General features: G+C 39.1%; 1 protein-coding gene across 2 annotated transcripts in view; it reads left to right on the forward strand.

Annotated features, from left to right (window-relative positions):
* Window positions 1–13,785, forward strand: part of psmd1 (proteasome 26S subunit, non-ATPase 1) — a 29,625-nt gene extending 15,840 nt beyond the window's left edge. Inside the window, exons 17-25 of one of the 2 annotated variants that reach the window (XM_044043852.1) lie at window positions 529–643; window positions 3,477–3,593; window positions 3,813–3,915; window positions 6,815–6,984; window positions 8,720–8,812; window positions 9,083–9,169; window positions 10,715–10,882; window positions 12,240–12,402; window positions 13,581–13,785. In XM_044043852.1, coding sequence (XP_043899787.1) covers window positions 529–643; window positions 3,477–3,593; window positions 3,813–3,915; window positions 6,815–6,984; window positions 8,720–8,812; window positions 9,083–9,169; window positions 10,715–10,882; window positions 12,240–12,386 — 1,000 coding nt within the window. In that variant the 3' untranslated portion in view covers window positions 12,387–12,402; window positions 13,581–13,785. Of the gene's footprint in view, window positions 1–528; window positions 644–3,476; window positions 3,594–3,812; window positions 3,916–6,814; window positions 6,985–8,719; window positions 8,813–9,082; window positions 9,272–10,714; window positions 10,883–12,239; window positions 12,403–13,580 lie in introns of those variants that run through there. The other variant, XM_044043851.1, reaches the window with a different exon arrangement.
* The last annotated feature ends 1,285 nt before the right edge of the window (window positions 13,786–15,070 follow it).

Genomic DNA, 15,070 nt, shown 5'->3' on the forward strand with positions numbered 1-15,070 from the left:
TGCTCTATAGTCAAATTTACATTAGGTATATTTTGTATGTGGCGTGTTAAATGTCTGTGTAGCAATAAAGTGCTTTTTGGTTTTACCCCTTTAGTGCTATTCAGTTATCTTGACTGTTTCAGTTAAATAGATTTAAAAAGATAAATGTAGACTGTAGAATTAACTTCATTGGGGAAAATAAATTACTTGGAGCTACAGAATTTACAAGTCTGTCAATGATTTAGCTTGAATTGGCTCAGTGATGTAATCTCTTTATACTACAACAACAGCACTTGTACAAAAGAGAACTTGTCTCACTATTCTTTACTTTCTCTCTTTTCCATTTGCTCTGACTATTTTATTCTCTGACTATGTTCAAGAAAAACTGTAGCAAATCACTGTGTCTAAGGCTGGAGGCTCACTAAATACAGATAATGAAAACAACAAAGACTGGCGTAACAAACATGTCCCATCAAATGACTATAGTTAATGTTGCATTTTTTTTCTTTAGTCCTTAATTTCTGTATTTCTTTGTCTATCTCTCTTCAGGACCCCAGAGCAGTGTCCCAGTGTAGTGTCTCTATTGTCAGAGAGCTACAACCCTCATGTTCGCTGTGGAGCTGCTATGGCTCTGGGTATTTGCTGTGCTGGAACAGGCAACAAGGTGAGTGCCACCTCCTTAATCTTATCCCTGACACATAAACTACCTATGTTATTAAGTCTGCCCACTTAGAACAATGAGAGAGCATGACAGACTGTTGAGTCTGAATGCACCCAAGACACTTTAAGGATGCATTTGGAATCCAATGAACAACATTGTTTAATTCTCGAGATGCTTGGGACACCTTGACTTAATCTGCTTCACCTTACTCCACCCTTTCAGTCTTTGCAATAGAGTGGTGAAGTGAGGTCCATTCTCTGGTCATCACATGTAGAGGCACAATGCCAAGTAAACAGATGTTCTTCGATCAGTCCATTTGTGATTTATTTACCCAGATGTAGATACCAGATTTGAAGAGGGCCTTTTGATCTTCTTGATCCTGATGAAAGGGAATTCCTCTCTCACCCGACACTAAGGGCAATGTGTGATTTGTTGGGTTTCCCTTTCTCTCCAAAATATTGTAAGATGTTGGCCTTATTATGGAAAGTGCCTTGAGACTCTATTTTATGATTTGGCACTCATTCACTCAACCTCTACCGCTTTATCCTCCATGTGAGGGTTGCAGGGTGATTTGGCACTACACAAATATAATTGATTTTATGTGGCCATAGTTCCAAGATATGAGATGTCTACACCAGAGCATGCACCTACTGGAGTTTTTCTTTTTAGAATTGATAGCCTTTGTACGACTGTGTACTATAAAAGCTTAGTTAGCATTTATCATCTACAAAAGCAGCATTGGTGATCTTTTCCTAATTTATCCCGTGTGCTTTTGTTGCTTTGTTTACATGTGTCACCCATGCAACAATTACCTAGCTAAGCAACCGTGTCTATGGCTTATTTGAGGTAGCTGATGAGTGTGGGCTAATTTTCTGTTGCTCCCTGCAGAATTAGCTGGGTGAAGGTTGTCACTTTAGTCAACTTTAATGATAACTATATTGCTCTTCAATAATATTCTTACATAAAACATTTTTTGAAGCAGACCCGTAGTACTTAAAGGCAATTTGCAAGTCCCGACATAGTTTGATCACAGGCCTTCCTTCTAAAAGCTTCAGCTATCATCTTCATTAATGTATATTGTAATGGCAATTTAAAGTAAGCAACTAGCTTCCTGTTGACATTGGGTCAGACTCGGCACTCTTGTTCTCGCTGTATCTTGTTTGCTTGTTTGCTTGTTTTGCATTTGAGTCCAGCGATGACTGAATAAGACAGACATCATTGGTGCTGCTGGTTCTGTATGGGCTGATCAGTCTTAGGTAGCATAGCCCAAGCAGAGTCAAGGCTCATTGCTCCTTGTTCCCTGAACCTTGGAGCACCCGAGTGAATTTTGTTTTGGACCAGATGAGAATGAGACATGCTACAGAGCCGATGGTGTTTCAAAGCTCCACTGCGTGGTTTTTCCAGAATAAGACATCAAGCACATTTAGTAAGAGTAATGATGATGTGGCCAAAGAAATGGGTTGCCTATTAAGATATTCCCTTGCCATCATTTATACACCCTGGGTTTTCTCTATGCTGATTTTGGTCCAAAATCAAAATTTTTATAGCATTTCAGAATGTTCAATGAATGGGAGTATTCACCAAACTAACAAAAACCTTTTTAGTACTGCCATGCAGCTTTATAGATATGGATTTTGATTTGCACTGTACTGCTTCTGACACAATACACTTGGCAATACTGCATGACACTTACTTACACTTACTTTATGAAAAGACTGGACCCTCATTGAGGCACATTTTGTGTCAACCTGTTCTGCTGATTTGGTCTGACAGTAAATACTCTCATTTAAACCCCCTGACAACCTACCATTAACAGGATGTGGTTGACTGTGTTGGCTTTACATTCACGACTTATCGTCCCTTTATGCGGCTTTCTCAGTCAGCTGAGCCAAGAATACTGATGAAACCTGGTTTATTTTACCTCCACTGTCATCATTCTAGTTTGTTTCCCTTTCTCAGTGGAGCTGACACCTCCCTCTGAGTCTGGTGGTGTTGGTTACAACTATTACTACTCTGTAAGAATCAGGGAAAGAGCAGAAACATGAGGGGAACAGTAGGTGGTCCTCAATCACTTGTTCATTCACAACCATTATGGTAGGGAAATGAAGAAGGCAAGGCTGTTGTTATTGTTGTCCCAGGCAACCAGATATTGTTGACACTAATGTCATTAATTTCTATGGTCTGGTTGCCTCTGTTGATAATCCCTTTCCTCTATTTAACCAAACAGAACTGCCCATGTTGCACTGATCTGATGAGAATAACAAAATGTAAATTGCACAGGAAATAAAAACATCAGATTTTCTGTCAGATTTATAATCGACCATTTCTGTCTCTTGCAAAGATGTATTAAATAAACTAATGAAGGCATGTTAAAATGTAGTAGTAAACCATTTTGTCATTGTTAAAATGTATAGTTTGGCCCCACTTTCTCAACTCTCCTTAACTGTGTGGTCTTCTACTGTGTTTGAGAGATGTATAGCTGGAACTTTAACTCATTAATGTTACAGGTAAAACCTCTGTTTGTCCTACTATTTTATCTCGAGAGATATCTGCTTTGAAAAAGAAAAGTTGCGGTAGGTTTATTGAAGACATGCTTGAGCATTACATACACATGTTTTATGAGTTAAACACATTGACAGGTTGCTCATATATAAGACCAATCATTCCAATGTGATTCAACCTTTTGGAAGTTTTTTTTTTTACTGATCTCAACAATCACAAATACAGCCTGCAAATTCTACAGCAAAGATTTTTCAAATGATCAGCAAGTCCTGAATACCTGATTTCACCTTTCGTAGCATTACTTATTTTCCTTGTTTTGCCTTTCCCTCCACAGGAAGCCATAAATCTCCTGGAGCCCATGACCAATGACCCAGTAAATTATGTGAGACAGGGTGCCCTCATTGCATCTGCCCTAATCATGATCCAGCAGTCAGAAGTTACCTGTCCCAAGGTATGTGTGAAGTGTTTGTTTGCTTCTTGGTCATTATGAAATTACTCCTTTTCAAGCATTTATACTCTTTATTTCAATTTTATCGCATTTTCCTCCAAATTGCTAATATTTTAATATAATATATTACCCAGCATTATTATCATATTTGACCAATTTCTGCTTTTTTGTGAACCTATTGTTAACAGCATAAATATGTCTATCCTCCCCTCAATGTTTTAGGTGAACCAGTTCAGGCAGCTTTATTCAAAGGTGATCAATGACAAGCATGATGACGTTATGGCCAAGTTCGGAGCCATTCTGGCTCAGGGAATCCTTGATGCAGGTCAGTCTCTAAACAGTGGTGCACATGCCACGAATGTGGTCTGATAACTGGTAAAATATAAGTTGGACCCCTCCAGTAGGCATGGAGTCATTTTCTGTCACATGGTAACTGGTATGTGGGCCCACCTGCCCCAGTCCTTTACCTTTCATTGGGATAGAAAAACACCCAAATTCTAAATTCCAGAGTAAATAAAGAGAACTGCACCAACTGTAATGTGGGATTGTGGCTGTGTGTCTATGTGTACATGTGTCTGAGTTTCTTCACACTCAAGCAAACACAGATTTGTCTGATTTGGTTGACCACCCGTGTACTGCGTCTCTGGAACAGATCATGCTAAGGTGCATTAGTGGCTGACGATTCTACCTTAGCTTTACTCAGCTCACAGCCTAAATGGCTTGTTTGTCTCCCTTGGGTCATTACTGATTGTTCCTGTGTTTGTGTGTCTTAGCGGGTGTTTGTGGACACAAGCATGCGACGTGTGTTTGTGTGTGGGGGGTCCCAGAGAGCTGTACATCATCACATGAGCAATATACACTCACACACTGAGAGCATACCTATATTATCATGTATACCCATTTTCTAACACCATCTTAAGACCTTGTGTGCTAAGCTAAATGAAATCCAACTCTGTTTACACACTGCTGTCAAATACACAATCAGGTGTTGCAACTTTGTAAGTTGCAGGGATACAGCAACACTATATATTACACAATGTTAACACATATATTATTTTTAATTTTTTTTATATATATATTATAAATATTGTGATTTTTTTTTTCACCTCCCTGAATAACTTGGGGCTCCTCCTTTTGTAGTATCTAATAGATGTTTTGTTCTGAGCAGATTAGCGATCTCGTCAGGCAGACAGACTTCAATTATCTGTCAAATCAGCCACATTAACCACAATAAATTCTGGCCAACATGCCAAGATAACCCTGCATGAGATCATCCAGACAAATCCTGACCACCGGTGTAATTTTTCAGACTGGACACACTCCCAGCTCTCCATCTTGCTCTTCGTACTAAACTCTCGCTGCGTCTTCCATGTTCCAGTGTGTAGGATCCAATTTAAATACTGTAGAGCAGCAAATGCAGAACTGCTGTTCATATGTCAATCACATGCTGGTGCAGTTTGAATGTTTTAGTAAAGGTCTGGGTCTCACAGGGGGTTGGGAGCATTTGAGCTGCAGAGGTAATTGCATTTAATTTGATGGGCGGAAACCATTAGACTGCAGTTTCATGATCTCTGGTGCTCATTATGAAGGAAATGTCAATCTCTTTGCTGACTCTCTGAAATTCTGCATCCATCTCTCTTTTGGCATTACACATTCAGCCCCCACTGACAGATTTTTTTCACTAATTCATATAATCCACTAATTAGCTTTAATTTGTGTTTTTGCTGTTTCATCACACCTTTGAGGAATAACTGTTGGCCCGTTAGCCTCCCACATTAGCTCTGTTATATGAAAATTGACCTGCTAGTCAAGTGCTCTCAACCTTTTTTGTTATCTTAAGAGACTCCTAATTCCTGCAGACCTCATGACTCATTCTGGCCAATGTTCAATTTTGGAGTGTGTTGGTTTCTACTCTGGTTCAAATGTTGAGGTGTAAAGCCCCTTAATAAATCATCCCAGTGACCTCACAAAAGAGTGGGTACAAAGTAAGACAAAGGCAGGTGATTAAACTTGCAGATTTCTTATTTTAGTCGTTAATGGCTACTCCCTTGTATCCTACCCTTTTTCAGGGAAAGTTATTTCTTTAATCCATATTGTTGTTGCTGCTGACCTTCTCTCCCGTCTCCCCTTTCTGTTCCTCCCATCTGTTTGTCCTCAATGACCTAAGGGAGGTCTAAAATTATTTTGGCTGCTTCAAGATGTACACTTGACCCTTCCCAAGCACCATCTTTTTAATTAGGCCTGCTATCATACATAAATCATTCTGTTTTTATATGATGATTGGCCAGTGAGTAAAGTTGCCCAGAAAGACCTCCACAATTATACATACATGTTATCTATTTCTACAAGATAATTTTTCCTTCATATTTTAGTTAACCATAAAATACTACCCCAAATTGCAGCCTTGACATTTACCTTAGGAAGTAACAGAACATCACTTCAAGCATAGTGCAGATAATCTAAAAACAAATGAAAGCCAGATTTACCTCCTTGAAGAAAAAAACAAACATTTTGGGTAGAATCGAGCTGAAAACCAAGCTCTGTAACATCTTCACTGCAGCTGTATAGTGCCTAAGTGCCTGCTATTTTTGGGACAATGCGATGACACACCTCTTTTGATGTAGATCTGGTATTAATCTCATGTGTCTAATCATAATGACATTTTTAATTTAGACACAGGATGTTGTAGACAATGCATTCCTGGGTTTAATTTGTTCTTGCCAAAATGTGCAATTTTAAATCGATAGATCAGACAGGATGAAGCCAAGAGACAACCTTAGCAGGGTGGTGACCATCCTGTTCTGTACTCTCATTAACCTCCAAATCCTTTATCAAGCATTTATTGTGCTAAGCTGCAAGTAATAATTTAATAATAATTTAAATTACAGGCAAATACAACTGCACCATATACAGTATGCACCTTAAAATCTGCTGCTTGGCATCTTATTGTATATAGTGTATAGTGCAGTTTTGGCTCATTGTGTATTGCACTGTTTTTATTTTAATTTCTTTTCATTTTTAATTTAACTTCTTAATTTCTTTTTTTTGTTTTTGGATCATGATTGTATTGTATTTTATTTGTATTTTTGATTCATTTGTACCACTGCTACGATGACCCAATTTACCCTCTGGTCCACTGGTGGTTTTCAACCCTGACCTGATTCACATTAGTAATTTCCATAATTCTTAACCCCTCTCTAACCTTCCTCCCCTTTCTTGTCCAGGTGGACGTAACGTGACCATCTCTCTGCAGTCCAGGACAGGTCACACGCACATGCCATCAGTGGTCGGCCTGCTGGTCTTCACCCAGTTCTGGTTCTGGTTCCCCCTCTCCCACTTTCTGTCATTGGCCTTCACACCAACTGCCATAATTGGCCTTAACAAGGACCTCAAGGTACCAGCTTATCTAGACTTGTTGCAACCATAAAACCTGTGAGATTGTTTTCATCAAGCTTATAATGACACATAATGTAATAGTCTTGTACTGAAGGCCTTTGATCTCTGTAGTGTTATGTTGTGGGTTCATGACAAATTGTCAATATAGGCAATCCTTTTCATAATATGTTGATTTTCAATGAAGGAAATGGTCAGAGCAGATTAGTCTATAGTTACAGTGTCCTATCGCAGCACTTAATACATAAACAGACAGTAAGTTATCGCTAAACTAACAAACTATACAAGTGTGAAAAAATAAATGGAGGAAATTAAATATAAAACAAATAAATACTTTTTTTATTTTTGTATTAACCTTGTTTTTGGAAATAACCTTAAAGTATGGCTGCTAAATTTGTCCACTGATGTTACATTTGGTGTGGAATTTGTGTGGAAAATATTTTGTGTCCAACAACTGTCTTCAGCAGCCACTCTATAACAAGGTTGTCCTGACAGGGTCTGAACTGGCTCGCTGCCACTCACACACTCATGCCAAGGGATCACTGTGACATATTGGGGTCGTAAACTGGCATCAGCTGGGCATTATCTCCTAATTGCTACTTAAATCAGCAGCACATGATACGTGTGCACTATTGTGAATTGCGCATACCCAGCTCTTCAAGGCACTGGTGAATATAATTGGTGTATAGTTCCACGTAAACACACCAGGGAAAGATTGCAGAAGGAGGTTTGGGGTTGGGGGAGTGTTGGGGCAGCAGTTAAAGACTCCACCACACCTGTTTAGCTACACAGTACTTATCTGTCACTATTTCGATTATTACTTTCTGTATGAAAACAATCCTCTATAGTGCATCAAAATTATGAGATTTTTGACATTAGGGTTCCCTGTTCACACAAATTTAGATCAGAGATGGTTTAAATCAATGAGTTTCAGTGAGTCACTTTATAATTTTAGGGCTCACACTAGACAGGATGCACCTGGTGATGCTGTGGCTGGAGATTTTCTTTTATGATTGTCTCATGACTGTTGACATAGGCCTTTTTCATTTTTATGTACATTTTTGGCTATTGGAACAAAAGCATTGCAGCAGCTGTTTTAGCAACTGAGATGTTAATTTAACTTCAATTTTGCTTTGTTGGTGTTAATCCTGTTTAATCTTTTCTGTTAAATAGGAGGGGTTAGACTGGTTATACAGCAGGCACAGGGATACTAAGACATGTTTCCAGTCAATTGTGGTCCAGTGAAGAAGTTGAATTAGCAACTGTAATGATTATTAGATTGGTCATTTATTAACTCTATACATTTTTGAGGTTTTGCCTACTTATTAATGATGAAAATTATTTTTTGTTTTAATCCTAGTTAACATCTTAATGTTAAGCAGACATAAATCTACTGTTTTAACTAGCCATCCTGTTTAAAATCACCTTTAACAGATGTGTCAGCCTCCTGCAGGCACCAGACTAAATATAATGAATAACTCATTATTCAATAGTTAAAAAATATTTTAGTTTCAAAATGTTCTACTGACCAACCTTTTACATTCCCAATGCCATGCAGCTGACCGCTAATAGTCACCTGGACTCAGAATGGATATTAATTGACTTCTACTGGATGTGATCATAAATTATAGTAAAAGGCACTGCCTTACTAGGTACAGTGAAATAATGTATGTTGTGATTGGTGCTTTATAAATAAAACTGAATTGAACTGACCATCTTTTTGTCTTTCTGCTCAGATGCCCAAGGTGCAGTACCGCTCCAACTGCAAGCCCTCCACCTTTGCCTACCCACCAGCACTGGAGGTCCCCAAGGAGAAAGAGAAGGAGAAGGTGAGATGCTTGCCACAGCAGATCAACTAGTTTTCCTTTTACTGAAGTCATTAGTTTAGGGAAGTTGATTCTGCTCCATTTTGATCTGAGAATAATTTGTCATCACTTTCTCACCCATTCATTTTTTTTATTATTTTGGCATCTAGAACCTGTTTTTCTTTAGTTGCTTTAGTTCACAATTCCTGATGCACTTGAAGTCTTGAACGATAAAGCAGCGTTTATTTTGTGTAACACTGTGGAAAACGTCTCCCCTCTCTCTCTGCATGGCAGGTTTCCACTGCTGTTCTCTCCATCACGGCCAAGGCCAAGAAGAAGGAGAAGGAAAAGAAAGAAAAGGAGGAGGAGAAGATGGAAGTGGTGAGTGGAAATACTTAACAATCCAAACCCAGTCCTCTTGGTACCAAACTAATCTTCATTATTTCCTCTTTTTCTTCACATTTCACAATAACTAAATTTAAGGGGACACATTTTTGTGTGACTGCAAAGCTTAATCAAGCTGCACATCCTTCTGTGCAGATGTAATTACTGCTAAGTGCACACTTACTGGACAAACAGGGGAATCTAAACTAGGACTTTATTACATTTGGACACATTTACCTAGCTCTTTCTTTTCACAAATACTGGTATTTCATTCCCCCGTCCCTGACACAGACTTTGTCAGTCCAGGCCCATTATAACTTTCATTGGGATTTTCTCTGGGCTTCAGTGGCGTTTGATGTTCTCTGCCATGGTACAGCTGAGATCTGGTGAGAGAGAGACGAGTCTGAAAATGTCTGACCCGCTCACATCTCAGGGCTTTGATTTTTATGTGGATTAACTTAGTGAGAGTTATCCACTCAGAGAAGGGTCAAATAGTTTCATAACATTTCATAGCTCTAACCTTTATTGATTTGCACATTTTTCTCTTGGTCTGTCTTTATTTTCCACATTACTTTATCAACACTAAAATGTACTTGGTAGAATGACTGATTGACACGTTCGTGGGCGTGGAAATATAAGTTTCTTATAAATTTGTGCTGTATAGAAATTAATATAGTCTGCATGTATGCCATCATATATGTAAGGCTACGTTTACATGATGGCAGTCTGAACAGAAGACGCAAAAGTGGCGTCGCATCTTCACTTTTTATTCCGTGTTTAGACAAGCGTTAAAAAGTGCACACGTACACGACATGAGCAGATCTCAGCAGTTTTGCATCTTGCCAGTGTAGACGGAGACGCTACGGCAGAGCATATTCAAGTTTTCCACTCTGGAGGGTGGTTTCAGGTTTTTGCGTTTTTAAGTCCCAAAAACGCCGTCACCATCTAAACGAAAGGCACGGATAAAATATTTTGTCGTTTTTACCCGCACGTGTCCTTGTGTGAACGGGGCCTAAGATTTTGACACATTTACCTGTGTATCAAGGTATTCTAATAAAATAAGTAATTTAGTAACGCATGATTATTATGAAGCCAAACAGAGCTGATTAAATTCAGATTTAATCGGCACTCTTACTGCGGCTATACATGGTCCAGTCTGACTCCTCCAGAAAGTGAGTCAAACGAGAAGAGACAACCTCTGCAGGAGATGATCTAGTTTGGTCTTAAAATGCAACACTTTCTTTTGACACCATCTCCTTTGGCACTTTCTGTCCTTCATGTCTCATTTAAGTTTACAGTGTTGCTCAACAAATAAAGGGCACCATAGCAGGAAAGGACTGAATCACAACAACAGAGAGAAGGAAAACCAGAATTGTGCTTCATAACTCTTGCAAACTGTCTAATGTCACATTTTTACTGAAACAATTAGATTCCCCTAGAAAAGGGAAGTATGCCATCAGTATAGAGGAAGATTAGCAAAAGAAATGTGCATTGAACAGGGACCTGTTGCAGACGACATATCCTTGTGTTTTCTGTACACAGGAGGTCCAGGAGGGTGAGAAGGAGAAGAAGGATGAAGAAAAAGAGAAGGAGAAGAAGAAGGACGCAGAGCCAAATTTCCACATCCTGGAAAATCCAGCCAGAGTAATGTCCGCTCAGCTCAAAGTCCTCAACATGCCCGAGACTTGCCGATACCAGCCCTTCAAACCGGTAACTAACTTCATCCCTCTGTGTTTGTCAATGCGTCCGTTTGTACAGCTAAAATAATTAAAGAGGCCTTTGCTGAAGAAGCACTCTCATCAAGGGTTTGCCTCTTTGGTTCAGTCTGTTGTATTAGCTTTAAAACTCCAAGTCAAACACATTAGTCTTGGTTTAAACAGCAGCATATCAGTGAAAACACTTGGTGTTTGTCTTGTAATATCTTGGTGCCTTTTTTTTTGGATTTTTATTAACAAAGTACATTTACATCACAAGAGAAGTCATCGCAGACATTTTCACCACTTAACAATTCCTCAAGAATGCGAGTACACAGTGATCATGAAACTTCCCAAAGAAGGTGTTAATAATACTCTTCTTTTAATACTCACTGCTTTTCATCATGTTACATGGGAGTGCTGGGGAGGCACCTGATTTACAACATTTAGGCACACATTAACATGTGGAATGCACCCAACATGAATTTAATGGTATTTAACAATGTAATGTTATTTCAAAATAAATCAGTCCGATCAGGATCCAGCCTGCCGGTTGTTTTTGGCCTATGTTGAGAATCTAATAGTCCAGAAACTTCAGGGCTATAAACCAGACAACAGCTCTGCAGTTAATGTTGACAGTTTCTGCAGTAAACGGCAGGATGGCATGCATTTACCCAATGAGTGCTCACCTCAGACCTGTCAGGAGGAAGTACTGTTTGAATTGGTGTCCAACAAACTGTGTTCAGAGTATTATTGTATGACTTGTTACGTCGGGTGCCAGCATACTGTCTTTGCTTGACTTAACTTTTGTAATGCTTCTTTCCTTGTACGTCTTTGTTTTCACATCCAAAGATGAATTTAGGAAGTGATGAGGTTTTACGTGCTTGTCTTGAAATCTGGTCAATGTCCGGAGGTTTATTGAAAGCCAGTTAAATTAATGACATTTCCTGTAGTTATTCACCAAGGCTGAATGTCTCCTCATAGTAAAAATATTTTAAACCAAATAAATTGTACTATATGATATGTACTATAAATGTACTGTGGGAATATATATCCAGTATATTTCATTTAATTGTATCGTTACGTTATGTAACGATACAATTAAAGTACGTTACGTTAAGTACTCTAAGTTTCATATTCCAGTACTGATGCATTCTTATGGTTGTGACACATTTCTCCACTTCTCAGCGTTTGTTGAACTGCGTCAGCTGCTTTATACTTGATCTTTGTAGTTTAGTCTGCGGTGTGAGACAAATACAGTTCAGCATATTTCTCATGAGCCTGTCTGTGGTTACATTAAGAATCAATATCACTAAACTGTAACCGTGCATGTACTTGAATTAACAGTTAATATTTTCCCTGTCTGTCACCAGCTGCATACAGGTGGCATCATCATCATGAAAGACACCAGTGAGGAAGAGGAGGAGCTGGTGGAGCCCGTCTCAGCTCACGGCCCCAAAATCGAGGAGGAAGAGCAGGAGCCTGAACCCCCTGAGCCTTTCGAGTACATTGACGAGTAAAAATGTTCTCACGACGGTATGTTCACAGAAATCACTCCTAAGTCTTTATATTCAATCATAACTTTCCCACCTGTTGCATCAGTGTCTGGATAATCTCGAAAAAAAATCATTCAAAATCCCTCCAATATTTCAGTTTCAAACTTAAATAAAGGTCTTAAAAGCTCTGTTACTCTTGATTCTTATTTTTTAAAGAGACACAGCAGCACAAGCTTCACAAACGGTGCATCTAACTGAACAGGATACGCTGACATTGCTGTGTCGGTTTACATTTAAGGTTATGTAATTCTGTGTTACTGAACTTGCAGCAGGCTTTCAGTGTGAACACACTCTCGTATAGCTGCCAGGCCATCTGTATAGGAAGTATTTCTGTGTATTAACACATAATGCAGGTTTTGTACTGTCGTTTCCAAGCCTAACCCAGTTTCACCCGTCACTGACTCAGGAATGTAAACATGGCTGCCATCTCCAGCTCACAGGGAAAACCTTCTGACTGTTTGCCAGTGTAGATGGAAGCTCAGTGATTCCTGGCTGCTTATCGTGTTTGTGTTGGATTCGCTGCAGCCTGCCTCCCATGTAGACGCTCGCTGAGACGTGCCGTGAGACTGATGAGGTGTCAATGACCAAATTAGGGCCTCTGGACAATACTATGTCATGTCTATAAGGTTCACGCTATGTGAACCAGAGATTATTGTCAGGCTGACTAATTTAAGATCTGCAGCCTGTTTGGGGTCACAGTGACCTAACAAATTTATTTTTACTGACTTTTTCTACTTTGTATGATAAGATTTAAAAGCATTTTTTGAACTCTGGTTGTGTACTGACATAGTTGACACTGACTGCCTACAATCAAAGCATGAATTAGCTCCCTAACATAAGGCTGATTCACTGCAGTGTACTTTGTAGTACTTTGTCACTTTGGTATTTGAAATCTTTGGTTCAAATACCAAAGTGACAAACTCATTGTACGAGGCAGTAGATTAGCGTATGCCTGTGTCTCTGCAAACTGAATTGAACTGATTTTCTCTCTGGGCTTTGTTGCTTCAGAGTCGGTGATCAACAAAGGGAAACTCTGCAGCTGGTGCTAATAAGGGCACTGGTGTCATGACTCACTGTTAGATGATCATCTGCTTGATATGTCCTGGTGTTTGAACGTCATTCACCTCTAACCAGCATGTTTTCCATTTATCTCCACAGGCATCAGAAAGGTGCGATCTCGGCATGTTGGTCCAGCGTTTCCCCCTCTTTTCATCCATCTGTCCTTCCACTCCCTGCTTCATTTCCGCTTTTACACGTCTTTTTTTTCCCCTGTTCTGGCTCCATGTTTCCCATACAGGGAATGTTTTACATACTCCAACTGTATAATTTTCAGTCCATACAATAAAAAATGATATATATAGGATACTGCAGAGTATGTGTGTTTATTTGAGTGGATTTTTCAAAGGCGTGTGTTAAGGGAACCTCTCTAATCCCATACATTTAAACTAGTTTACATTTTCTGCACTCAGCAGCTGCTGCTACAGTCCAGCCAGCAGTCTGTGTCTGTACTCTGAGCCCAGCCTTAAACAACACTGGGTGGTGAGCGGGAGGAGGAGGAGGAGGAGGAGCAGCAGCAACAGCCACCAGGAGTTGACGGCCTGGTTCACACTGGATGCATGGCGTGTGTCTTGTTGCTGCATGACATGAATGTTGCGTCTTGCTTGCCCATCTCCACACAGAGGGAGAGAGAATCTGCCATTCACCTGACAAAATTATAATCAATCCAGGGTTGTCCTGTACTTGTGGCCTCCATTTCCCCCACATTCAGCTGCTGAAATTGTTTTCTAAATAAGATATTTACGTTTTTCTATGTATTCAGATTCAGCCAAGACTAAACCTACTGTGGGGGTGTAATTAAACGACTTTTAACCCTGCACTTTAACAATCATCTTATGTTGTTATTTCAGTTTAATTATTTTAAATATAGTCTGTATATTGTGAAAATTAAATTCAAAGAAGAAAGTGTTGAAAGATAATTATGTAAAATAATGAAGAGTCTGCCTTCCCAATTATCTGGACGGTTTCTCAGGAGACATTTTGAAAGTACCTGCTGATTGTTGCATGTCCTGTTGATCTGGACTTGGTTGCTTTGACAACAGATTATCATCTCATCAGATTGTTGGTATCCATCCATGCCATATGTTGAACAGTTTTATGATGGTAACTGTTTACCAGTTTGATGATGATAACTATTTCTGGATTAACATATATTTTCCTCTTAATGGAAATATAGTTCACAAAATCTACAACATGTTCTATTGTGGAATAAATGAAACTGATTGAGACAAATAACTCCTCATGAAAGTATTTACTCCTGTTTTCACCACAAACCTCCATTCAGAGTTCATTTAGCAGCAGAAGAGTCTTTCCCTGGGGCTGTATGACATTTGGTACTTCACTGGGGTAACCAGAAGAATGTCCATTATTTATATATAATCATTGACCATAAGCTCACTTGGGAAATCACATAACATACTATGACAAAAAATTTCATATGTCGTCCAAAATGAGAGAAAAAAGTCATGTATAGTATGTCTTCCAAAATCACTCAAAAAAGTCATAGTATAGTATGTCATCCAAAATCACTCAAAAAAGTTATAGTATAGTATGTCGTCCAAAATAAGACAAAAAAGTCATAGTATAGTATG

The sequence above is a fragment of the Solea senegalensis genome, linkage group LG14 (genome assembly GCF_019176455.1).
Source record: "Solea senegalensis isolate Sse05_10M linkage group LG14, IFAPA_SoseM_1, whole genome shotgun sequence".
Lineage (NCBI taxonomy): Eukaryota > Metazoa > Chordata > Actinopteri > Pleuronectiformes > Soleidae > Solea > Solea senegalensis.